Source organism: Parus major, chromosome 14, assembly GCF_001522545.3.
Source record: "Parus major isolate Abel chromosome 14, Parus_major1.1, whole genome shotgun sequence".
Taxonomy (NCBI): domain Eukaryota; kingdom Metazoa; phylum Chordata; class Aves; order Passeriformes; family Paridae; genus Parus; species Parus major.
The window spans coordinates 8,374,345-8,399,302 of NC_031783.1; the positions used below are offsets into that span (position 1 = coordinate 8,374,345).

Sequence of the window (24,958 nt, forward strand, 5' to 3'; positions counted from 1 at the left end):
CGTGGAAAATTAACTTAGAAAACAAAAATAGATTCAACTGTTCTGAAGGTCAAGCAGTTCTTTTCTTTTCAAGTAATTAACAGGTTTCTTGAAACACTTTGCTCATTTTCACCTTCCCTTCAGGTGTTTATACTCCCTGCTGAGCCCCCCAAGCCTTCTCTCCCCTAGGGCACACAGGGCCACCTCTCTTGGCTTTGCTCATATGAGAGATGCTGTGGCCCCTTAATCACCTTAATGGAGCTGCTCTGCACATGTGCCTCTGTACCTAAACCTGGCACTGATGCTTCCTGTCTGTCCCTGAGTAGCTGAGAAATGATATTATATCTTGGTAAATCTAGGGTTGTTTTGCTGTTTTCAGATTGCCTCAGTGTATCACATGTCCACCTTACTGTGTCCTTTAAGGAGTCAGAGTCTGTGGCTTGGCAGTGCAGCTGTGTATATTAAGATAATATTTCTTGGCTGGCATTTGTTAGAATTGTACACATATTAACCACGTGATTGTTGGTGTTCTGTGGATCACAAATGAACTTAAAACTTGTGCAGTGTCATACAGTGCTGGTGATAGGAATTATGCATTAAACCAGTGTTATTCTACTCATTTTTTCCCATTTTGACAGAGCAGGATTTTCACCACTATTTCTAAAACTCTTTCTAGGCATCAGCAGGAGTCAACAAAGGATCCTGTTATACTCAATGCTCTCCTGCATATCTGTAAGACGATGCATGATTCTGTGAAGTAAGATGAACTTCTATTAAGAACTCTCATTTATGCAAAGTTGGGCTGCCTGATGTGGTTTCATGTTTCTGAGGCTGTTTGTTTCAAGGTGGATTAAGACATGAATCCAATTAGTGCTGAGGGAAGAGCTGTGCAGTGAAGTGGCAGCACGTACCATTTGCTCTTTAATTACTGCTGTATTTTGAATACTGAAGCAGAATTTTAAAAGGGAAGTAGCAGTGGTTTTGTAGTTTTCCAGTGAAGCAGAGACACTTCACAGTCCAATCTTCAAAACACTTTGAGAATGAAACCAATGTAATCTTTGAGTTATAGTGAATAATAAGCTATTTCTGAGATTCAAGTGAATGTGTAGTTACTGAAGCACAGATTGCCATCAGATTTGTGGGTCACTGTTTTCAGCCATTACAAAGGGAGTTTAAAAGGTTACCTGGAAGATCTCTAGGAACTTCAATAGGGGAAGCTAGAACTGAGAAACTGTTGAATCATCTATATCTTCCCCCTAATTACTCCTCTTCTATTTTGCCCTTGACTTTGAGAGCTGAGGTTGTTTGGGATCCCCTGTGCTCTGTTGTACCCTCACTGTTCCAGTAGCAGTTGTGCAGTGGGAAAGCATTGTGGTTTGTAGGTAACTTGCAAAAATCACACCGAAATCTGTGTCTGATTGAAAACACAGCCAGGATCACAATGCTGCAAATTCTAACTCTCAAGAGGACAAACCTTTTTTTCCTTCTGGTTTGGGTTGAATTGTAAGGGCACAGTCTCTTTTGCCACTCTGATAGCCCAGAGCCTCTTAGTATGGCAGATGCTGCAAAGGAAATTAAAACTTTCTCATCCTTGATAGGCCATGGATTCAAGATTTATTGAATAAAGAGGTCAGATTTAAAATATAATTTCAATTTATACCAGCTAGAGTGCTTTATTTTGGGTTAGAGTACCTTATTTGGCTGTATGTTGCACTAAAAGCCACTTCAGCCTTTAAATAGAACAATATATTGTGCCTAAACGAGCTTATTAAAAAAAACAGAGCAGTTTATAGCAATCCATATTTGGTGCTTCCTCTGTTGCTTTACCAAAACAATTTGATAGTTTACTGGGACCTTTAAAATCCCTTAAACCAGCAGTTCCTTGAGCTAAGATGGTTGTACATCTCTTATTAAATCACCCTCAATTCCAGTTATTTTTAAGCAATTCCTGTGTGTGTTTTTGCATTGTGATTCAGGAAACTCCCAGCTCATTGTGTGGGGCTCGCTGACCCCTGTAACAGCTGCTGGAGAATAACAGCCTGTAGACTGGTAGGGTCTGATTCACAACTGAACTGCAAACCTATTAGTGACCTGGAGATCTCATTACAAGCCTTCTGAGCCTTTCAGAGCCCATCAGTTGACTCTTTTGATTGGCAATGCACTAATGAGCTAATCATGCTGAGGTTTGCTTTCCTCCCTTACTGAATTTGTATAGTAAAACTATTGTTCTCTTCCCATCTGGTGTCTGTGTTGGAAATTGGTAACTGATATACTAAAGGTCAAAGCTGGAGCCAAGCATATAATAGTAAAGGGATTAAATTGTATTAGTTAATTGTAATTTAGCTTTTTGTTCATCCCTCTTCAGTGAAACAGGTTTTACTGACTGGATTTTTATGTGATGTAAATTTGTTTCAAATTAGATTTTGGACTCTTGGTGTAGAATAGGTATCTGTGGTAGTTTTGAAAATAAACTCCTTTTTACGTATCAGTTTAGTTCAGTTCTTACTAAAACATGAAGAAAACCAGCACTGTAGCAAGGTGAAATTAATTATTTTTTAAATTCAGAGGCAAGGTTATTTAAAACAAAAAACCTTAAACAAAACAAACCCCAAACTAAACAATAAACTAATGTTTTACAGTGCATAATATTTAAAAGGTATTTCAAGAACTTTACTCCTTAAGTTGGATAACTTTCTTTGAAGAATAGATGTACTAATTTCTTTAGGATTTTAGACTTAGTTCTTACTCAAGTTCTAATGTTGCAACACAAGACTGAAGCCATTTGTTTGCCACAATAAAAAACATTAGTGTAGCTTCCTTCTCCTCTTGCCAAAGTCTGAATTGTTGAGAATCTAAAGATACTCAGCAATTTCTCCTTTTTTAAAAAATCTCAAATTTAGTTTGATTTGTGGCTGACTTGGTGATATTCTCATTAAAATTAGTTTTATACAGAAAACATTATAAAATATTATGTATCATTTGAACCTTTATAGATGAACAGGATAAACAATATTCTAAAATTTACCAAATATTTTTTTTTCTAGTGCACTAACACTTGAAGATGAGAAAAGAATGTTAGCAGCTCTGATAAATGGATTCATAAAAATGGTGAGTGCCAGCTGTGTGCAGCTGTTGTGTGCACCTTAGAGCTCCTATTTTTGTGACATCCCTGAGGAACAGGTGCCTGTGTGGCTGAACCAGAGCCCAGTCTCTGACTTGCTTAAGACCACTGTAAACCACAGTGCATTTCAGTGAAATAAGTGTTTAAAGAAATGTCACACAGTGCTGAAGCTGATATGGTGCAAGATGAAAGTTTAAAGTACGCATGTTGTTTATTTCATTGTATTTTCTGCTAGTTTTGTAAATCTCCTGTAAAACAGAGCATGTATTTAAAAAGTTAAACAGCAAGTGAAGCATCAGAGAGGTCACTGGTTTATGTGAAGGAAGTTCCCTACTTAGCTCTAAATGGAACCAATACCAACTTTCAAAAATACAAAATAAGTGTAATTTTTTTGTTATTCTATCTCTGTTTATCTTGATTTAGAAATAAGATTTATTTCATTAAATTAGTAGTCCCAGGAGAACCCCAGGTGTATTGTCTTGAAATTAGTTTTTAACCCATCCCTTGCTCTTATTCTAATAAATCTTTTGTTGATCTCTGTTGGTTTTGAGATTTCTCAAGCTTTTTGTATTCTCTAACTGTGTACTCTCAATCTCTGGTTTTTCTTTCACATAAAGCTGACAGGCTCTGTGTCTACTTGTCCTCTTTGTTCTTTGTTCCAGTTCTGTGGATTTCTCTAGATTGTTGCTTTTTTTCAGCTATAATAATTTGCTGATTAATGTTCTAATATAGTTTTGCTTTATTAAGCTTTACATGCAGTATAATATAGTATAATTTCCTTTAGGAAGATTTCTTGCATTGAACAAAATATGATGTGTCTTGATAGTCCTGGTTTAGGGGGAAAAAAATCCCATAGCAGCAAAATGACTAGCTATGAATTTAAACCAACATAAATTAAGATGTGGAGGGAAAAGCAATTGTTATAGTCATCCTTACAGCCAGTCTTTTTGGTGGAAAAATTTATATTTTTGGGTAGGTTTTCTCGAGACTAGAACTCAAGAATCAGCAGTTATACAAATAGAGGAGAAGCAAAGACAGTTGTCTGTAATGTGAGAAGCAATCCTTTGTTTTCTTGTGCAGTTTCTTTGATCTTTTACTGCATGGATTAAATGTAAATTTTATTCTAATTTTGTAAAAAATCCTTTTGCATGTGACTTGAGAAATGATAAATAATGCAACCTTTACTTCTAATAGAAAAAAAAAAAAGCAATAGAATACATAAATGTAGACTGCCTGGAGACTGTTCCTCATGCTCTGCTTTTAATTGACAGCTGAGACACTCCAGCTGACAGCACTTGGGATTTTTTTAAATCTGCAGGGTTGGAAGAGGGTTATGCTCACACAAAGGTTGTTTTTTGACTTCTTTCTTGCCCTAATGAAAGGCTTTTGCCATAATATATAAGAATGTATTTATTAACCAAACTCAAGGAAAACCTGCTTTTCTTACTGATTTATCTAATTAGGAAAAAGTGCTATTTTCTGTTGGAGCCCCTTTATCAACTAGAAATTAGAGAAATCTGAATACAGATTCACAGATCTATTTCCATTTTTCTGGGGTTTTTTGTCTTGCTTTCTAAGTATGATCAAAACCAAGCCTTTGTCTCTCCCATAGAGAATCAAGAGTTCTGCCAGTTTTAAAAACACTTCACAAACCTAGGATTTAAATTTTGTTTTCTTGAAAGATACTTGATCTGTAAAGTAGACCATCATGTGGAGTATAGATAAAAAATAACCCAAAAAACCAAAACTGTAAAATTTTCATGTTTCCCTGAAGCTCAAGTGTTGCAGACAGTTAAAAGAACAGAGATTCTGTGACTACTGCTTGTTGTCACTGCTGGGTTTTCTCCTTAGCAATATATGGGGGTTTTGATTTGGAATATCTGTGGTTTATCTGCATGCAGTTTTACATATATTTAAGGCCTACAGTGGTAAAATCTAGGGGCCTTTTTTCTTTTATAGGTTTCATTTGGCCGTGATTTTGAACAGCAGCTGAGTTTCTATGTTGAAGCCAGATCAATGTTCTGCAATCTGGAGCCTGTTCTAGTTCAGCTGATTCATGTAAGACACAGTTTATCTACATTTCCTTAATAAATGGGGATATAATTGCATTCTCCCATTCCCTGCTCAGATTATTATTGGTCTATGGCAAAATAAGTCTGAAGTGTTTTAATCAGGTGTTTCTGAAGTGAACTTTGATCTCATCTCTGATTTTATCCCCTAAACACTCTGAAGTTCTTGCTTGACAGGCATGCATGGTATCAGTGCAACAAAGAAACAGACTATCTTGCAAGAGATTTCATGTATAATGAAACAAATGGCACCTTTGTACATTCAGAATTTGGGTTGCCTCTTCTATAATCTTTCATGTAGGAAAGATTAGATTGTGTCTGGCTGCAGATCCAGGCAGAGTCCTGCTGTGATTGGGGAGGTTAATCTCTTTTCTATATTGAGTCACAGGTGAGCATTAGCTGCATCTGATTCCATTGCAACATTATATCTTCCCTTAAATACTTTTGTTTTTTTGATTTATGTTTTTTTAATCTGTGTTAGCTAGAAATCATGATTGTTATGCTAGCAAAGGAGGTGACAGCACTATAGCTGGGAAGGAAAGGATAATCTAAAGGCTTGATTAAAACAAATGTACTTTCACAAATTGAGTCATATTTGCTTTAAGGAACAGTCACTAAAATTCTCCCAGTAAAGGTAAATAGCACAGTAGGGACACACTGTATCAGGGTTCCTTTGGACACTGGATGTTGTGTAAATGCATGCAGTAAAACATGCAGGTTGTTATTTGCCACTGAGGATGTGCATTTTTCTCAATGGTTTGCTTTTGTTTTGTGTGTAGTCTGTGAACCAGCTAGCAATGGAAACCAGAAGGGTGATGAAAGGAAATCATTCCAGAAAGACTGCTGCATTTGTCAGGGTAGGTTGGACTGATAAACTCTGACCCTGCTTTATTTGAAGATAATACTGTCTGGTGCCACCCAAGTTTATAATTTTTGCAAAACTAGTGTGTTAGTATTTTTTTACACTGTTTGTAGTCCCATTTTCTCTTGTTACAAGCAGTATTTCCTCTCTAAAGACAAATGTTGCTGTTTAAGGAAAAAAAGACCCAAACCATCTCATAGCAGCTTTGTGTTGAAAAAGAGCAGCAAGATTGACTCCCCCTCCAAAGGAAGGTTTATCAGAGAGGTGTTTGTGTGAATTCTGGAAAGCTCAGCTTTTCAAATTATATTTGAAATAAAATACCAAATTCCTTTGTATCTCAGACACAGAGAATGGGAGATGGGATATAAAATATATTCAGACTTCTGTCTCACAATATCAGTGTTGGTATGCTGAAATCAGAATTTGAATTTTAAATAAGGTCCTCCTTTCAGCTTTAGTGCCTCTGAGTGTATATAGAAATGGTCAAATGTGCTCTGAATTGTGCACAGGCCATCACAGGATATCCAGGTTGCTTGTGTTCCCTTCTTCTTACCTGAAATGTGGCAAGCAAGATGTGTCCATCTGTCTTCATGTGGGAAGCTATTTGTGTGTGCAGTGGGCTCCAGTCCATGGCACCTGTGTGGTTCCCTGAGCAGAGGCTGGCTGGGCTGGCACTGGGCAGCTTCTCTCTGCTCCTTGCTCCAGCCAGGGCTTTGGGCTGTGCCCACAGGTCTGCAGCTGCAGCACCTCCCAGTGCACACACAGCACCTGCTCTCACCACTTTGGCCAATGGTTTCTCCCTGAGGACACTAGTCTGCTTTTCTAGTCAGCTTTTGGTCCTGCAGGGTGGTTTCCTGAGGAGAGAGGAACTCTTTGAGTCACAGAGAGTCAGTTTTAATAATAACAATTTTAAAAAATATGTAATTATTGAAATACTCATTAGAAATTTAAAATAGCTGATTTTGGGCTTCACATAATGTTTTCTTTCTATTGAAAATCTTTCCCAAAACTGACATACAGATTTTGATTCCTAATTATGTATTAAATCAGTAAAGATTGTTATAACTCTGAGATAGGAATTTTATTCAGTTTTTTAAAAATTTACTTTAGGCTTGTGTTGCCTTCTGCTTCATTACAATTCCATCTCTGAGCAGCATCTTCACACGTCTTAATCTGTATCTGCACTCTGGACAGGTTGCTCTGGCAAATCAGTGCCTTTCACAAGGTAAGGCATGAATTTATCTACTTAAAGGCTCTCTTATTTCAGAAATATTTCTAACTATCAATAACATGTTTGATATCCTAAGTCATATGTATATTTATGATGGAATTAAAATACAGCTTTGTTTCAAGCATTGTTAAAGCAAAACTGTGCCATATTAAAGCAGCTCTTCAATGGGATTTTAAGAGCCAAGACAGCTGACTGTGGTTGACATAGTCCTGGCCATGAGGTAGGTTGTCCTAAATTATGGGAAGCATGGAAAGTTTTTCTCCTGTGTAATTATGCAAGCTCTCTAATCACAAATTATGTGCTGTATTATAATTGAAAAAAGAAATGAAAGCATCTGTTTAGTAGTTCACAGACTGACAAAATTCACCAATGAGCTGGAAAAGAATTCCAGGTTGGGTCAGTGACAGCAGAAACTTGCTGTTAAAGCACCTGCATGATAATTGCTTAGCCAAGAAAATGTGCCACTGTATCAGAGTGAAACAATGGTGTAATATCAGATCATATGAGGACTGAAAAATATATTTTCTTTTTTTGGATCTGAATTATTGATTGAAATATGCCTGAGCACATTTTCAGCCATCCTGTTAGTTCGGTGTTAAGTAATAGGAGATTGTGACAAAAGTGATTCTGGGGAAAAAATGGGAGCTATTCTGGCAGCAGAATGAACATTAAGTCTGTATCACCATTTAATATGATCTCATTCATGTTCCATCAACAAATGGAAGTCAGTTATCTATTCCAAAAATCTTCATATAGTTTTAACTGTTTATAGTAGTTTTGTTTTCTGTTTGTAATATTTTTCTTATCCTTTTTAAAGTGATGTCATCCTTTGTTTTGCAGTTTCAATCCTGACTTTAAATGTCTGCTCTCAAATAGTAAATGCTTTTCCTTTACATGTTTCCAGTGGAGCTGTGAGAGTCATAAATTGGATTACTTTGCAATGTCTTTTGTTGTGGCTATGAATTTTTTGTGTTAGCTCTGTGCTTCTTCATGAGAGCTTGTTTTCCAAGCTCTGCATTTACCAGCAAGTTCCAGCTGCACAAACAAGCTGACTTAGGATGCTGATTAAGACTTTTTAGTGCTCAGTGACTGTTGTATTTCTTTGTTTTGAATCTGATGTTGCCCATACAGCAAAGCAGAGGGATTTAGTGTAAAGCTGACTGTTGTGTCCAAGTTTGTTGTGCAAATAAAAGATCTGCAAAGTCTGTTGTTGTGCAGTTAGCATTGTGCAGTTTCTTTCAGGGTTTACATAAAATGGACTCACTTTTTTCTCCCTATGGTGTTTTATTTAATTGACCAGCTTACCTTATTCCCTATGTCAATTTTCATTATTGTTTCTGTGCTGTAGAGCTTCCCTTATTGGAAGCAAATGCAAAGCAGTTTTTCTTTAATATTTGGTCTTCGAGAATTACTCCCTGACCATGTTGGGACCCCTTCTGTAATTTAATATCTTTCAACTTTTTTTGAATTTTCTGCTTTTCCACTATTTTTGTGATCCAGTTCTTTTCTGGTTGAGACTTCTGGGCCCCAGCAATTGTCCAGATTTTTCAGTGTGAGGGTTTACAAATGTCCACAGCTGTTGTTTGACAAATGAATAGTGCACTCACTAAGAAATTAACAGGATCCTATCCTGAAATCTTTTAAAGTAGCAGAGATATGCAAGGTATTATGAACTCAGTCTCTAAAATGTGTGTTTATTAGCCACACTCTTCTGAATTTTAGACCCACAAACTAGAGAGAGGAACATTTGGTTAATCTCTGCTTTTGTTAAAATGCAGCAAGAGCAAAACTGATGTTCAGTAACTCACTTCATTTACCAAGGTTTTATAGTTATTCACTTTTTGCTCCCCTAGCAAAGCTATTCTGGGTATAATTTGTACTCAGAGACATGTCACTTGCATGAGTAATTTAGCATGTGTTAAACACTGTCTTGGGACATTTTTTGTGAACTGTCTTTCCATATGTTGATGCACTGAAGTCACATAATGTGTCCTTGAAAGTTACTTTTCACACAGTTTAATCTGTATTTTAACTGAATGAGTAGGAAGTAAGAAGTACTGATTAATTTATAACAGCAAATTTCACTCCAGTCAGTTAACTGAGTTAATTGATGCCAATTAGACACTGCTCTACTAAAACCCATGCAGCATGAAGATTTAAGAGTGTGCCATTAATGATAGCATTAGGCCAGGAAGGGAAACTGTGCCTTGTCTGTAACTTTTCTTTCATACTGATTTGAATTAGCTTAATTGGTTTAAAATTGTGAAGAGAAATAAAGCTGAAAGGTAATGTACCTGATCCAAAAGTGCAGTCAGCAGAGGTGCATGCATGAGTTTTGTGTGTGCACTTCCTCCTTGAAGGTTCCAGCTGGTGTTTGTAGCAAGATAAAGTCTTGGATTTTTCTCAGTTTTAAGTTTCTGTGGGAAGTCCAGTGAGTTGACTTTTCACTTAAACACATAAGAAAATTGAGCTCCACAACTTCTGTTGGCAATAGAAGATTTCTCTAAATTGCCAATGTATCTATCTTGAAAAAGGAGGATGTGCAGGTCATAACAATAAATGAATTTATGAGTCTGAGGATTACACTGATAAACTATCAGCAATTGGAGAGCCACAGCTAATCTGCTTATAGCTGGAAAAGTTTGGGTTTTGCCTCATTCCCAATTTCAAGGGGCAGCAGTCATAACCACCAGTCCTTGTGTCTTGCTGCTCCCATGTCCTTTATCCCAGCCTTGCTTGCTTGGATTTGCCATACTGTTAATCAAATCATGTGTTTGAACTCATCCAAATACTTCAGTATTAGAAAATTTTAATTTTTCATTGAATAGATTTTGTTTAAGACAATGAAGTTGGGTCAGAACTGTGAATTTAAGGGCTCATGAAACTCCAGCATTAAAACACTGATGGATGTCTGTCTGGGAGTGTTCAGAATGTATTAAAAATGACTGTTGCCTCTTTCATCTCCAGATCCCAAGACCTGCTTTAAATGAAATGAATCTGTAATTATGTTTAAAATGTTTTAGGTGAATTTTCCCTGGATGCACAGTTTGTACCTCTGGAGAGCCTTTTAAGAGCCCACCTTTGAAAGGAAGATGCTAGATTTTACAGAGATGGGCTTTTCATTTTTCTTAGCTGAGCCACTGAGCACTGCGTGCTGCCAACAGAGAATAATAAATTCTCATTGGTCATGCTTTCTGTCATGGGGGTGCTTGGACTAAATTGAGATTAAATGCATGCTCCATTGTGTCACTCTTCTGGACTTCTGAGATGTAGATATGATTTTTATTGCACACATTTCCTCTCTGTGGAAATGCTACTTTTGTCTGTCAAAAAAGAGACAGCATGAGTTTTTAATGTTTGATCACAGCATTCAGCAGGTGGGTAGAGATGACATAACTTTCTGGTAATATGTGTTGAGCAGCATTTTTGTTTTAAAATGTGAAATTTTGGCTCACTTGAGAAATAACCTGCTGAGTGAATAAGGTAATTCAGCTGATTCTGTCTGACTGATTTCACTGGGATATTGTCAAACATTAAACTTTATAAAAATGGACAGCCTGTCCCTCAGATCAACTGCTGTAGACCTTTTTGCTTAGCAAATGCAGATTTTAATTCTGAAGCATACAGTGCTTTATATTCTTCTAGGTATTTGTTTTCCAGCTGTGGCTAAATCACAGTTACACCTAGTAGATTGTAAAAATAATTTCTACTGCAGCAAATGTTACTTTTCCATGAGTATTCTCTAAAGGCTTCAGTAACACTCTGGAGAAATTATGGTATGGAATATCTAATAAGTAATTTTAAATTATAGTCTAATAATGGTTTAGAGTATTTTCTCAGTACCATTAGATAACAATTTTTAGTATTTCTTCTTAATCTCCCAAATTCTTTATTGATCTGAAGAATATAAACAGAGAATTTGAGGTAAAGAATTTAGAGAAATAGGAACTTGAAGAGATCTTCCTAATTACAGATACTACTTGGCTCATGTTTCTCTGGTGAGAATAGTATATAGTGACTCTGTTATGTTTTTAAATACTGCTTTCCTTGAAGGCAGTAAAAGATCTTTGGGAAAAGAATGATGTCATACTGTTTTCCTTACTAGCAATGCTAAGTGTTGTTTCATTTGGACAGAACTGTGACCTCTTCTTACCTGGGACTTCCACAACTGGAGACTTCCCCTGAGCTTTTTCTTGTTCCTCTCTTTATCCCAGCCAATCACTTTTCCATATGATGTGAGAGAGGTGACATCTCTCTCTGTAAGCTCTTCAGACTAGTACTTTATATTAGTTTGTCAGTTCTTCAAGTCTGTCTAGCCCATGACCTGTTTTTGAAAGTGTCTTGTAGCATCTACTAAGGAAACAATAATGTAGAATGATGTTTCTTGGCTTTCAGGTGCAGGTGATTTAATAAATCCTTCAACAAAGCTTGTGTATGGCCCAGACCATGGTATTTAATAAAATAGATGGACCAGTCCTTGGAAATTTAATATTTTTAATCAATTTCTACTTTTTGGCCTTTGTAACTTCATGTGATAGTGAGTTCCACAGTTATAGTGAGTTACCTGCTACTTGGAAGTCTAATGTTCAGGGATTCATTTATGTTAGATGTTAGGTGAGTGGCTCAGAGCATGCAGCTGATCTGCTGGAGCAGAATTCAGTCATTCCTGATTGGTTTTTACTCTTGGTGGCTATGAGATAATGTAGTTGGTAACTTCCTCAAGAATTTGTTGTCAGTATTGCCTTTTCTAATAAGAAAACAGTTCCATGCCCTAGCATCTTTTTTCTCTTTTTGTGCCTTTGGAAATGGGAAGATTAGGACTAGATTAGATGATTCCAGGTATAAATGCCCAACAGCAATATAAATGATACAATGACTCCTCAGTTTTCCATTACTCTCCTAGTGATTCTTGTAATTGCCACGCCTTTTCAACAGCTGTTTAGGATGTAGTTTTCAGGAAACCATCTATAATGACTCCAAAATCTTTCATGAGTGTAAATAACCTATTTAGAGCTTCTCTTTCTATAGCTATAGCAAGGGTTGTCTCTTTCTCCACATGCCATACTAATATTAGAGTTCATCTGCTGTGTTACTGCTCAGAATCATGAGATCCATCTGCGATGCTTTGCAGTCACGTTCCAGACCAGTCTGCAAACATTCTCACCTCCCAGCTCATCCTGAGGACATGTCTCTGCAAAACCTTAAGGAATCCAGTAGTTAATTTGCTTCACTCTGAAAACTTTTTTATTCCCTTTCCTTTCCCCATCCACTCCATCCTTTGTTAAGTTGTGTACCCTCATGAGAACCTTCTTCCTTATTTTCTTTCAGCTTAGTTGTTTAAAGAGTCAGTTCTATAAGGATAAATATTAAAAGTTTTTTTTAAAATCTAAGTATTTATTAACAGAATTACTTCTAAACACAATCTCACTGGTTCTTTGGAAGGCTTGAGTGACTGCTGAGGAGCAATTTCTCTCTGCAAAAATCATACAGACCTTCCAGCCTTGTATCATTTTTTTGTATGTCTGCCCATTTGATTTTTTTTTTTGCCTCATAATAACGGTAGAAACAATACTATTTAACTGCAGCATTTATTATTTCAAAATTTTCAGTATTACAAAATACTATTGGTGGAGCTCTCTATAGAGAGTGCTGCTGAAGTGGTACCTCAAGTCTTTTGGGATTACGTAGAATTTAGAGAGGCAGGCTGTAATTTGTGGTTGGTTTTTGGGTTGGTTTTTTTTCTGGGTGGGAGGGCAGGCAGTGAGGTGGGGTGTGTGTTGCATTTACTCATCACACCTTAAGAGTAAAATATCTTCTGTCCAGTGTCCTTTCTGATACTGTCTGATGGCCCTGTATGGATCTTCCACTTATGCCTCTTGTGTGCCTTTGTTCCAAAGTACAAATGCCTTGTAATCTTTAATCAAGCTTCACCTAAAACTGGCTCTACAAAGCTTCATCCACGTAATTACCTTTCTATCTGCAGCTAATTCATAGTGTGAAATAGTATGAACTAACACAGTACATTCCAGCTCACCAAGCAGCAGTGCATTCATTTTCTAATTTCTTAGTTTCTAATTTCTAGTTTCTTCCTTCAAAGAAGTCTTGGTTGTTTCTGGATTGGAAGTGATGTGTAGAGATCTTTAAGACAGAGAAAAATTTGCAGTAGTTCAAAGGAAAACCACATTTCAACAATATCTCACAGTGACCTCACCAATGTGACAAGAAGGAGATTCAAATGTTTACAATGCTTGGTTGTCAAAACAATAATGTATTAATTTATTTTACAGAAAAAGTAATGTAACAAAACCCCCACACTTCTTTCCCAATCATTTTTTGCACTGGAGTACAAGCTTCATTAAATCTCCAACATCTGTTGGATGTGGAAGCAAAATCTTCAGAGTATTAAATTGGGTTTGAGTGTTGTAAGACAGGAAAGTGGTGTGGAATGCAGAAGATGTGCATGGTCCCTGGTTTTTTCCTTTGGGTGGACTTAGCCTGCTGTAATTGTAGCCGCGACTAAAAATACTTGGGGTAGGTATGTTAACCTCGCTCCCTTTTGCTCTTTGAAGGTGGACTTAAGGAGTTTAATTGTTTTCCCATCTCTGACCTTGTTCCTCCTTATTTTTGTCTGCTGAAATCTTGAATTCGTACAGTTTGATTGGTTGTCAGAGAAACGGGAAATACAGTGCAAGCCCAATTTTTATATAGAGAGAGGTTGGTACACAGAAATATATGGAGGTACATATAGTTGTGTGTAGGTATAATTAAACATGTGTACATGTGCCATCATGAATATTGTCAAAAGCAGAACATTCAACACCAATTTCACTTGTTTTTTCCTCTTTAGGAGGCTATTTCTGGAAGTGCTGACTTGGATATCCAAGACTTAGTTTTTGTAGCCTGAAGGTCAACATGTATGCTTGGGGGAAAGATTTATAGGATTATGGTCAACCAAAATGAAGGAGCTGCAGTGAAAGGATGAATTTAGTGAAGCATGAAGTATGTTACATTCGGAGCACTGCACAAGATATTAACAGCAGTGGGAAAGGCTTCATCATGGTGATTTGTTGTAATGCACAGGCTGCTCTCGCCTTATCCAGTTTAACAGTGGTTCACTTAAGAAAGCAGTATTGTACTTTAGGCAGATAAGAAAACAGCATCCTTCATCAGAAGAAGCCTTTTTTATCTTCTTTTTGGTTTTTTAATCAAGAACCTAAGATTGCTGTGGTTTTCCATGCTTTTTAAGTGGTTCCTTATATCTTTTGGAAGCCAGAAAAAGCGATGTATGGTTTTGTTTTAAAACATCTCTACAGTAATAGTTTTAAAAATTGACTTTTAAAGATACAGAGAAACCATAATTGCATAATCTCATAATTAATGTAATTCAGAATTAAACACTGATGCTTATTTCATACTTGAAAAAAACAGCATGGCTGTGACACCCTTTTTAGTGAGCCTTTTCTCCAAACTCAGAGCATCTAATGAGTATAATAACTCTGACACCTCTCTGCCAGGATGCTAATGTTTAGAGGACAGGTCATTTTCTGCAGTCTAATAAAAACCTTTGCACTGATATGCATTTATTTTTGCTTCTTATGAAGCACATATACCTTGGAGAAATGTGCTTTTAGTGTTCCAGCATAAAACAATTTCATGGTTAGCACAGATTTGCAGAACTAACTGCAAAATGAACACACTCTCCTTTGCCAGTTCTTCTGGATGCATGAAAGTGAAATACAACTGTTTTGTGGTGTTTTGCTTGTTTGGCTTGCCTTGCTGCATTGAGTGGGGGAAGCAGGGGGAGAAAGGCAAGGAACAAGGGTTAAAAGTGTGGTGGAGCAAGAGCCTCAGTGTCCCCATTGTGCTGGGACGGTGACAGAGTGTGGGGTTTGCAGGGTGGCCCTGTGGCCATGGGGCACAGCTGTGTCACTGCTGTGGCTGGGGAGGACACAGGGGGAAGCTCAGGGAGTTTGTGGCAGCACAGGCAGGTCCCTGGTGTGGGCAGCACCTGCAGGGGAGCTGGGCACTGCTCTCAGCATCCCAAGGGACCAGGGAGCTCTGGCTCTGGAGCTGCTCAGGCAGATGAGGAGGCAGCTCTCATTCACAGCAACAGCGGGAGGCAAGGAGAGTAAATTAAATCAAATTTCAGGATTTAAAATTGAAGATAAGAGGTTTTGGGTTTGCAGTGTGGCAGAAGTTTAGAGGAGAATGTGAAGGATTGTGATTGCTGGGAGAGCAGGCAGTAAATTAGGGTGAGCAGCTCTTTTTCACTGTGGATGCTGATTGCTACCTAGGTCATTCTTGTCCTGTTATGAAATAACTTCAGAAGGCAGGAGCATTCCCTGCACAGACATGGGTACTTTGGTATGCAGACTATTCTCTAAGGCACATTTTTTCATTTGTCTGGTCACATGTTTTACTGTATGGTGATGTGGGATGTGCACTTTTATTTTTTTTCTGATGAGACAACTGTGGAAGTGACAGCAATTCATTTACTTGTGCTAGAATGAACATCTGCTGCTGCCTTCCTTCCTCAAATAAACCTGAGAGAAAGATTACTTACCTTCCTTTGGGTTGGCTGTCTAAATTTATAAGTTGGAAGTAAACATTCTTTCACCTCAAAACAAATGTGCAGAATAAAAGGAAGGACAATGTTTGATGGAAGGGGTGTGCATTCTAAGCACAACACTTAAAAGTCAGGAGGGATTGAGCACTTGTGTGCTGAAGAAACAAGAGTGAGAACTACAGTTTTTCCAAAGCACATGTTTCCCTGGTATTCCTCATAAGCTTAAATTAGATACCAGTTGGTACTATATTTAGCACATTTGCATGGAGTCTCAAATGAATTTTTCCAGAGCAAGCTGCACTCCTAGAAATGCCCATGCCTGCCTGTCAGTGGTATCTCCATCCCAGCCATGTAACACCTCTTGGCTTTCACCAAGAATTCTCCTTTTGCCTTTGATAAAACCTGATCACATGGCCTGGGTCTCTGTTCCTGTAAAATAAAGATACAATATTAATTCTGAAGGATGCTTTGAAAAGTATATGGCTCAACAACTCAAGTGGGATGTGGATACTTGGAGATTCTGAAATATTGCCAAGAAAGTGCAAAACAGTGTTGCTGTCAGAAATGTTTTGTGAACTCAGCATATATGGGAGGTCTTCTAATGTAAGAGGGAAAATATTATTGCTTTTAATTTGTGAATATTAATAAACTGAGGAATAGATGTTCTATTGTTTGGAATTTATATTTTTGTAAGATTAGAGACATGATAAAGAGTTATGAAAAACCTCTTAATAGCTATTTTCCCAAGGCTGTAATGCTGGATGGTTTCTCTATTTCCTGTACTGTGATTTTTGGAAAAAGTCCTTTTATTTAGGTAACCAGCAATACCCCAGGTTATGGTACTAGGATTATTTTACTTTTAGTGACTATAAATAATTAGAAAAATGAAGTTGTTGTAGTTCCTTAGAACTTTAACAGCCTTTGTGAATGAATTGGTGAACAAGATAGCATGAACCTTTTCCCCCCACTGGATTCCCCATTCTCCCATCATAAGCATTTCTTTGATAAGTCAATTTTGAATCATGTGCTAATTTCTTATTATAAATGCATTACATATGAAATGATGGTGTTTCCTTGTTATGCAAAGGAGAAGAGTTCTAATTTCAGAAGTCTTGGGTGATGTGGGAACTTCCTTTGGAGAAACACCAAATTCAGATTAGCCTGTTTCTCAAGTAGACCACTGCTGAGTCTTGGCTTTCTCTGCAGTTCAGCACATTCATTTTCTGTACTCTATCTGAAACAAATTCAAAGCAGCCATTGGGTCACAGGCATGGCTGCCATCACAGCTGGAGTGATATAACAGCAACTCTATTTTTATTTTGTAGCTGATGCTTTTTTCAAAGCTGCAGTGAGCCTCGTTCCTGAAGTGCCAAAAATGATCAGTGTAGATGGGAAGATGCGACCTTCTGATGCCTTCCTCCTGGAATTCCTTTGTAATTTTTTTTCCACATTATTAGTTGTTCCGGTAAGTTGAGTGTGTATGAATAGCACATAGGTTTAGTATGGACTATTTTGACTTTCCTGTTTAAAAATTTAGAGCAGACTGGGCTTCCTGAGTGGGAGATGGAGGGATTAGTTTTCTGTGAAAAGACAGACTGTTCTGCTCATTGGCTGCAGAATCTCTCACCCCAATGCAAAATGGGGAGGCAGAACAATTGTGTGGAGGTGGAGGTACAGCATTGCCACTCTCAGTAACACCTCTCACTAAAAGTGGATTTGGGGTAGAGTGAAATATCTACTTGTGTAAACATGTACTGGTTTATTAGCAAAGTACTCAAAAAACCCTAATACATGAGGAGGGGAAAAATATAGAGCTCTAGTTCCTATTAGGTTCAGTTACTTTGGAATAGGTTGCCTAATTATTTGAGTGAAAACAATAATTAGAAGATGTGTTTTGGCATAACCTTCCTCTTCTGATGAATATTTCACAAAGTACTACTATTCTACGCCCTTCCAGTTTTTAACTAACTGCCAAGTTTAGAGAGAGATGTAATTTTCCCTCCAATATTTTCAGCTATATGTAAAAAATGAGGGGAAATTGTAAATTAACCTGGAGGAACAGAAAAAGAAGTTTGAAGTATGTTCACTTGTTCTTGGAGGGAGTTTTTCCTCCTCCCTTATGGTTTTCTCCTTCCTTTTTGCTGTGACTGCCTGTCTGGTGCAGCAGCACACAGGTGACTGAAGAAGGGACTGATACAACCTCTCAGATTCAGTAATGAAAAACATCTTGCAACAAGATGCCAGGATTCAGAAACTAGCTTCCCTGACTTTGTTCCCTATTTACAGAAGATCAAAAGGAAGTGTCTCCGGTGGATTGTGATTTGTCCTGTGTATCTCAGTGCCACTGCTCCAACTGCCAGCTGGAATTAGCCGAGTGCAGTATTAAAGCTGCTTGTAAAAGCCCCCAGCTTATGTAAAGCAGAGTCATTCTTTTCATTTCATGTGAAGAGATTGTTGATTGTCTGTAGCTGACTTCCCAGTGTAGGTGTTCTTCTGAAACTCATAATTATATGAGTAATACACTACAGCTTACTGATACGATTTTAATAACAAAATCTACCCACTGTTTAATTTTAGAGGCTTAGCTGTTAAGAAGCTGACAATTAATTTTGTACTGCTCCCCCATGACTACAAAACAAAGCATTTCAAAGCCTCCTCTGTGGAGGCTTCCTGGATCATGTTCTGATTATGGGTCAAATGGACATTTCAGATGGAAACTAGAAAAAAAATTTAAAGGATTTGCAGGAAGCACACTTAAGAAAAGTAGCTGTCAGCTTTAATTATATTGTAGTTCTGCTTTTATAGAGCTCAAACTGTGACTCAACACCACTGAATGACTGCAAATAATCCTGTTTTTGTTCCAGGGTTGTGGTATTGGTTTTGACCTATCGTTTTTCTTCTGTGTAGGACCATCCAGAACAAGGAGTGTTGTTTCTTGTGCGAGGATTACTAAATGTGATCCAGGATTATACTTGGGAGGATAACAGCGATGACAAAGTCAGGATTTATACTAATGTTTTGCATCTGCTGTCTGCAATGACTCAAGAAGCATTTATCTACCATGTAGATAAAGGTAATACCTAAGGGGGGCTCTGGCTCCTTGCATTCCACCAGGACTTTTGTAGTATTGTCTTATCACCATAGCCAGTTAATGAAGACCAGTGGTAATCAGTCTCAAAGAATGGATTATTTTTCTGTCCAGTTCCAGGTATTGTAATTTAGAATAATCCCAGGAGCTGGCTTCTGAACAGGTGCAATCTGTTCTTTGCAGTGAATCTGTGCAGAGTGGGTTACTTAGTTTGCTTCTGGTGGTGTTGGTGCAAATGCTTTTAAATGTGAACTTTTCAAGTAAAGATTATGCATATGAAGGGTTTTATTTAAGTCTGAAGTATCAACTTGATTTATATTTATCATTGGTATTTCATCCACATTTATTAACAACTCCAGTTTTCAGAATGTAAAGCCTAGTCTTCATTATTTAAATGATGTATTTGGTGCTTTGAAGGCAGGCTTTCAGTTTTGGAAGTTGCAGTAAATTACAGAAATATTCAGAATAACTAGAAAATTCTAAAGATTTTATGTTTTGTAAAATAGTTGTCATCTTTTTTGTAATATTTTTTGGAATATTTTGACATGCTCTAAAATTTGAGTATTTGCCTTCTGATTATAGATTACTAAATTAAGGTAGAGGAATAAATAAAAATCTTTTAAAGCACCCTGGAAGATTAATGGTCAGAGAGACAAAGATGGTTTGACTTTCTCTTTCAGTTGCACAGGACTTTAACAGGGCCAGGCTGAATGTGCTCTGCAGTTCTTCTGGTGAATAATTTGTCAGATTTACTGCCCATGACAAAATACCTCTTGCAGTTAGCAGCACAGAAAATACCTGTCAGTGGAACTGCTACTCTGTAGTAAATCTGCTGTTCAAATTCTGTAAGGAAGTGTGCTGTAGCTTTTTTTTCCTCTCCATTTTTTATGTGACCAAAATAGCTGCATAATCCCAAGATGAGAAATCTAAATTAATTAGATTGTAATGAAGACAAGCATGGAAATATAAATTAGTAATTTTTCCCCTGTAGTAGGACCATGGGGTTTTTTTTCTAGGTGGACCATGTACCTTAGCTTCTTAAAATGATGTTTACTTGGGAACAGGGCATTATCTTTTGTCTTCCATGCTTTCTGATTTACCTAGAATACACTTAAACCTAAAAATTTCTTTTACCCTATTTCTTAATAGAATGTAAATAAATTAGGGCAAAAGACATGTTTAAAATCACAATTATATAAGCTGTAAAAACTTGAAGAGCTCTCTCCCTCCCAAGAATCTTTTAAGGTCTTTGAAACTGAAAATACACTTTTTGAATTTCTATCCATGACTCTGAGGTAATCATGGGTTTATTTTAAGGGGAAAAAAATTAAAATGCAGTTTCTTTTGAAAAACTGGGGTTTTTTTACTAAATAAAATACAAATTGTTTGGCCAAGTGCTGCTGCCATTGAAGATGATGGCCATACTCTTCTAAGGTGATGGGAGAACGGAGTCTGTCTCTCTGGAAAAGCTGAAAATTGACATTATATGTTGCTTAACATTAGGTCTAGGAGATATTTGTGAGAGCCAGGCTGCATCCAGGAATACAGAACTGGCTTTAAGCTAAAAAATTCTTCTCAGTATTTGGTTCCTAAAATCAAAAAGACATAGTAGGCAACCAAGTGTAGGCACTTAGACAACATAGTTCTGTTTGTGTTTCATGGAGGAGGGTCACTTTATGGCTTCCAAATGTGCTCTTCTATCAATAGATGATGTTTTCAACAGCAAATAAATGTAAAGCTCTTTAACCAGACCTAAGCTTAATTCATCTCTGCAGTTGATTCCAATGATACTCTGTATGGTGGAGACTCCAAGTTCCTGGCTGAAATTAATAAACTGAGTGAAACAGTGGTATCACAGATCCTGGATCATCTGAAAACCCTGGGAAAGGAGGAGGTATGTTCTTACTCAGCTTGATTCAATACAAAACCAAAAGTAATTTGGAGTTGAAGAAATAGGCTGCTTTTGACCAGGACTTGGTCTTTTCAAAAGGTTCAGGGACCTCAAAACAAAAGGAAATTGGGTGTTTTTACTTGTTTAGAAAGTGAGACCATCACATAGGCAGGCTTGTGGAGGAGACACCAAATGATGTCCAGTTGTGTAATGAGCAAAGTGAGAATTCACAGTTAGTCTATTACTGGGAAAATACAATGAAGGCCACCTGTAATTATAAAAGTTTCAGATCCCAGGCACTAAGATGATGTCAGGAGGGAGGTACAGAGGGAAGAAATAGTTGTTTTGTCTTTACTCTGACTTTAGTATATTTGTTCAATATAAAATAAAGAAAACTCTAGGCAGCTTATTGGATTTCTTGATTGGATTTCAGAGGCTCTGAGGGATCAACTCTAGCTTAATGGATTGTATGTGAAAGGCAGGTGAGTGATGTTTACTGCAATAATGAGAACCCACTGTTCTGTTAATGTACCTGTTTCTGAGAACAGAGCCTTCCACAGCTTCCCAATCAGCCCTTTCTGGATGGCTTCTATTGATAGAAAGCTTGTGGCTCGTGGCCTGGAAGGGAGGGCAGGGCATGATTGATTTGATGGAATTTTTTAGATGGGCTGTTTGCACAGTAGCCCAGAGTGTTTGCCAATACAGAATGTGTTAAGTGATACATACTGGGAGGACACTGTGCTAAGTTTAGCCTTTTCCTTGCTTTTCCTATCTTGTTTGTCCTTCCTTGAGCAATGGTGGAAATGTAAGATGAAAATATCCTTTGCTCAAAACCTCTACATCATTGTACACATCAGCACAGGGAACAGTAGTTCTTTTTCAGAACAGTAGCAGCAGAAACAACCATTCTAGCACAGCTAAGAATGTCCAAGAATTTCCACAAGGAAATTTAAACAAAGTTTTCAGGACTGTGGGTTGTATATTAGGGAGTTTTTTGCATCTGACTCCTGTATGGAATTTGTGAGTAAGAATGTTTGTAGGACTTGAAATTCATGGTTTCTGAAAGGCCTTTTTTTTGTTGTTTTCCCCTTTCAAGCACACTTTGAGTAAGGAGATCCCGTGTTAATTCACTGAGGCTGTTGTGGCATTGAAAACTGGATTTAAGGCTAAGCAGCAGATAGAGGTGCTTGGCCTGCCTTTGCCTCTGCAGCCTTGGATTTGCTTCTCTGTCCATCCTTATTTAAAAGGAGGGACCATTTGTTTTGCTTTGTTGAGTGAAAGTCATTGAGAGATTTAGATAAAAATTGCTTTGTAAGAATGAATAGTTGTTTGACGAAGCTGTTGTTGCTGAGGAAATAGAAGTGATGAGAATATTATCAGAGATCTCCAATTGTGCTGAAGTAAAGCTGGTCATAAAATCACTGTGGTATTTGGATTGCTTCAGTGTTGGTGACCTTTTATTATTCATCTTCTTGGCTGCTCATTTAAATGAACAAGGCTCTAATGATTTTGTGTTTTTATTGGTTCATTTCCTTTAAAAGCTTTAAAGGAAAATAAATTTTTCTCACAATAAAATCCTTTCACAAAAATGGCAATTTGGAAGAGAACAATGTGTCTTACTGTTAACACAGTGTGGTCTTTTCACAGTATTAGAGAATGCTTCATTTATGTGACAGTTCTGGAATGGAAATTTTTAGTTCTGGACAGTTCTAAAAGTTCAAGCTGTTTCTGGTCGACAGAACATGTAGCAGTGAAGCCTCTGCTTTGTGTGGGGAGGAAGACTGCTGTTATGGTCCTTAAGGCCCCTTGTCAGCAATTTTAGGGGAAGGAGCTACAAATACATTTGTATCACCAGAGTTTCAGTGAAGAAATAGCAGGGAAAAAACATCTTTGGTTAAATAAATAAATAAAAGTAGAATAGATGGGGGGGGAGGGGGAAAGCCTGAAGTTGCATTAATTTAGATTGATGATAGTGGTCTCTAAGAATTTACAGCTAGGGTGCTCTAAGTGCAAGATTGGTTGGTGGGAGAGTGATTTCTATGCAGTTGTAGGGAGTCTGGAGTTGTAAATGTGCCAGACCTACATACTGTGCTGTGCCAAAGTGCTGTGAGACGTAGGAGTCTTGTGTATGTATTTTATTTTACAGCAGCTTCTGTTGATTTACAGCTACTGCCATTTGTTGCATTTTGAATGGAATATGAAAACTATGACTGTATTCTTGTGTCTGTAACTATTGCTGTGTGTTACAAAATGAGTGCCCTATGAACTTCTGAGAGTTCAGAGGAGCTGGTGAGGTTAAGCTGGGTGTTTGGGGTGAGTGTACAATAATATGGGAATATTTTTGTTTTCATTATAGACCCTGAAGCGGCAGAGCCAGCTGGCACTCTATTTCTTTAACACCATTCTGGCTCATGGGGACCTACGAAACAACAGACTGAACCAGCTCTCAGTCAATCTCTGGAATCTTGCTCAGAAGCATGGCTTTGCTGACACCAAGACTATGGTAAGGGAGGGATAGTGCAGGGAGGTTTTAGCTCTTAGTTTCTTTTTCCACTCTATTTGGGAAAAGGTAACATTTTCTTGATTGGAATAAACCTTATCTCTTTACAAGCTACTATCTTAAAAAAACCCCAAATTATCTTAAAACCCCAACAACTTATTTTTCTAAATGCTTCTTAATGAACAAGCAGCTTCTCATATTTCAAGTGGTCTGTATCTTTCTAGCATTTTAATAGTATGACATGCATTAAGGAACCTGAAAGTGTTAGTTATTCTTTTTGTTCAGTACAGAAAACTAGCTTTAAGAGAAATAGTGCATTTTTATTTTGTGGAGCAACTGCCTGGTGAAAGCTTGTAAAGTGGCATTTGAGAGTCTTTAATAAACATATACATGATAAGAAACTCTGGAATAAGCAATGCCAAGTGTTCACAAAGCCAGTGAAATTTAGGGAATATCCTGAGATTGGTTAAAACACCTTCACAACGATGAACTGACAGCTAAGAAATGAGAAAAAACATTGAGAATCTCCAAATACCTTTCTTTCCAAACCTAGGTGAAAACCCTGGAATACATCAAGAGGCGGAGCAAACAACCTGAAATGAGTCATTTCACAGACCTGGCCCATCGGCTTCCTCTGCAGTCCAGGACCTGACAAGTGCCTCTTCCAAGGAGTCACCTGCACAAGGGAGCATGGAACCCAGGCCAAACATCACTGATCTACATTCTGACTGCAGGAGTTCAGTGTATTTTTACTTTCCTTAATGAGACACATTTACTTGGGCATAGTAAAGGTAAAACTGTTCTGAGTGCAATAATTTAACCTGAGTTTCTGTATCCAGTTTTACCATAGCATTGTTATTTTAAATGCTGATTTACATTCACTAAACAGTATTTTGAACCTCTGTGGTTGCAAAAGCATTTTGAGATCTAATATGTTATAATTTTAACAAAAAAAGAAGATAATCTATACTAATGAGTTCACAGCCTCAAAACTTCATTCCTCTTGCAGAATAGTCTTTCTCCTCTGCAGAAGGCAGCATTTCAAGATAACAGTCATACAAAGTTGTGTCTCTGCTTTGGGATGCTGCCAGCATTTGTCTGGCTGGTTCCAGTAACAGAGAAAAATGGCTGAAGTGTTACTGTTCTAATTTCTACAATACATTTTCACAGACATGTTTATGTTTTCATTTTAGTCCAGTGGTGTTTTGTAAAATGGAAGGAATCTTTAAGTGCTGCAAAGGAAAATGGAAATTATGCAAAGTCCTCTGTATTTGCAAATGACACTATCACTGAATAAAAGAATTTGCAGCTCATTTGTGTTCTGGGGGAGTTTGTGTATACAAATCCATCACCTTACCCTTGTGGAACTTAGTTACATGCATTGTTATTATTTCTAATAAAATTTCAATCAAACCACTTCTACCCCATGGTAAGGAACCATGTTGAGACCCAATCTCTATTGCTACTTTTGCATAGTGGCTTTTTTGCTATTTTTTTCTGGCCTGGCAAGTAGCTCAGGGCTTGAATTCAGAATTTCTTTCAAACCAGAAAACCAGAAAACAGAACCTCAAGTACCTGAATTTTAGTAAAACAAGAGCCAAAAGCTGGAAAGGCTGATGGAAGCTGGTGCTGAACACTGAGAGCACTGATG

General features: G+C 37.5%; 1 protein-coding gene across 3 annotated transcripts in view; it reads left to right on the forward strand.

Moving 5' to 3' along the window:
- The window catches only part of VPS35L (VPS35 endosomal protein sorting factor like), a 48,036-nt gene extending 23,416 nt beyond the window's left edge, over positions 1–24,620 (forward strand). For all 3 annotated transcript variants that reach the window (XM_033517822.1, XM_015642504.2, XM_033517823.1), the window contains 10 exons: positions 656–736; positions 3,024–3,087; positions 5,060–5,158; positions 5,949–6,026; positions 7,142–7,256; positions 17,154–17,293; positions 18,736–18,901; positions 20,692–20,810; positions 23,164–23,310; positions 23,861–24,620. In XM_033517822.1, coding sequence (XP_033373713.1) covers positions 656–736; positions 3,024–3,087; positions 5,060–5,158; positions 5,949–6,026; positions 7,142–7,256; positions 17,154–17,293; positions 18,736–18,901; positions 20,692–20,810; positions 23,164–23,310; positions 23,861–23,959 — 1,108 coding nt within the window. In that variant the 3' untranslated portion in view covers positions 23,960–24,620. The remainder of the gene's footprint in view (positions 1–655; positions 737–3,023; positions 3,088–5,059; positions 5,159–5,948; positions 6,027–7,141; positions 7,257–17,153; positions 17,294–18,735; positions 18,902–20,691; positions 20,811–23,163; positions 23,311–23,860) is intronic.
- Positions 24,621–24,958: the final 338 nt, after the last annotated feature.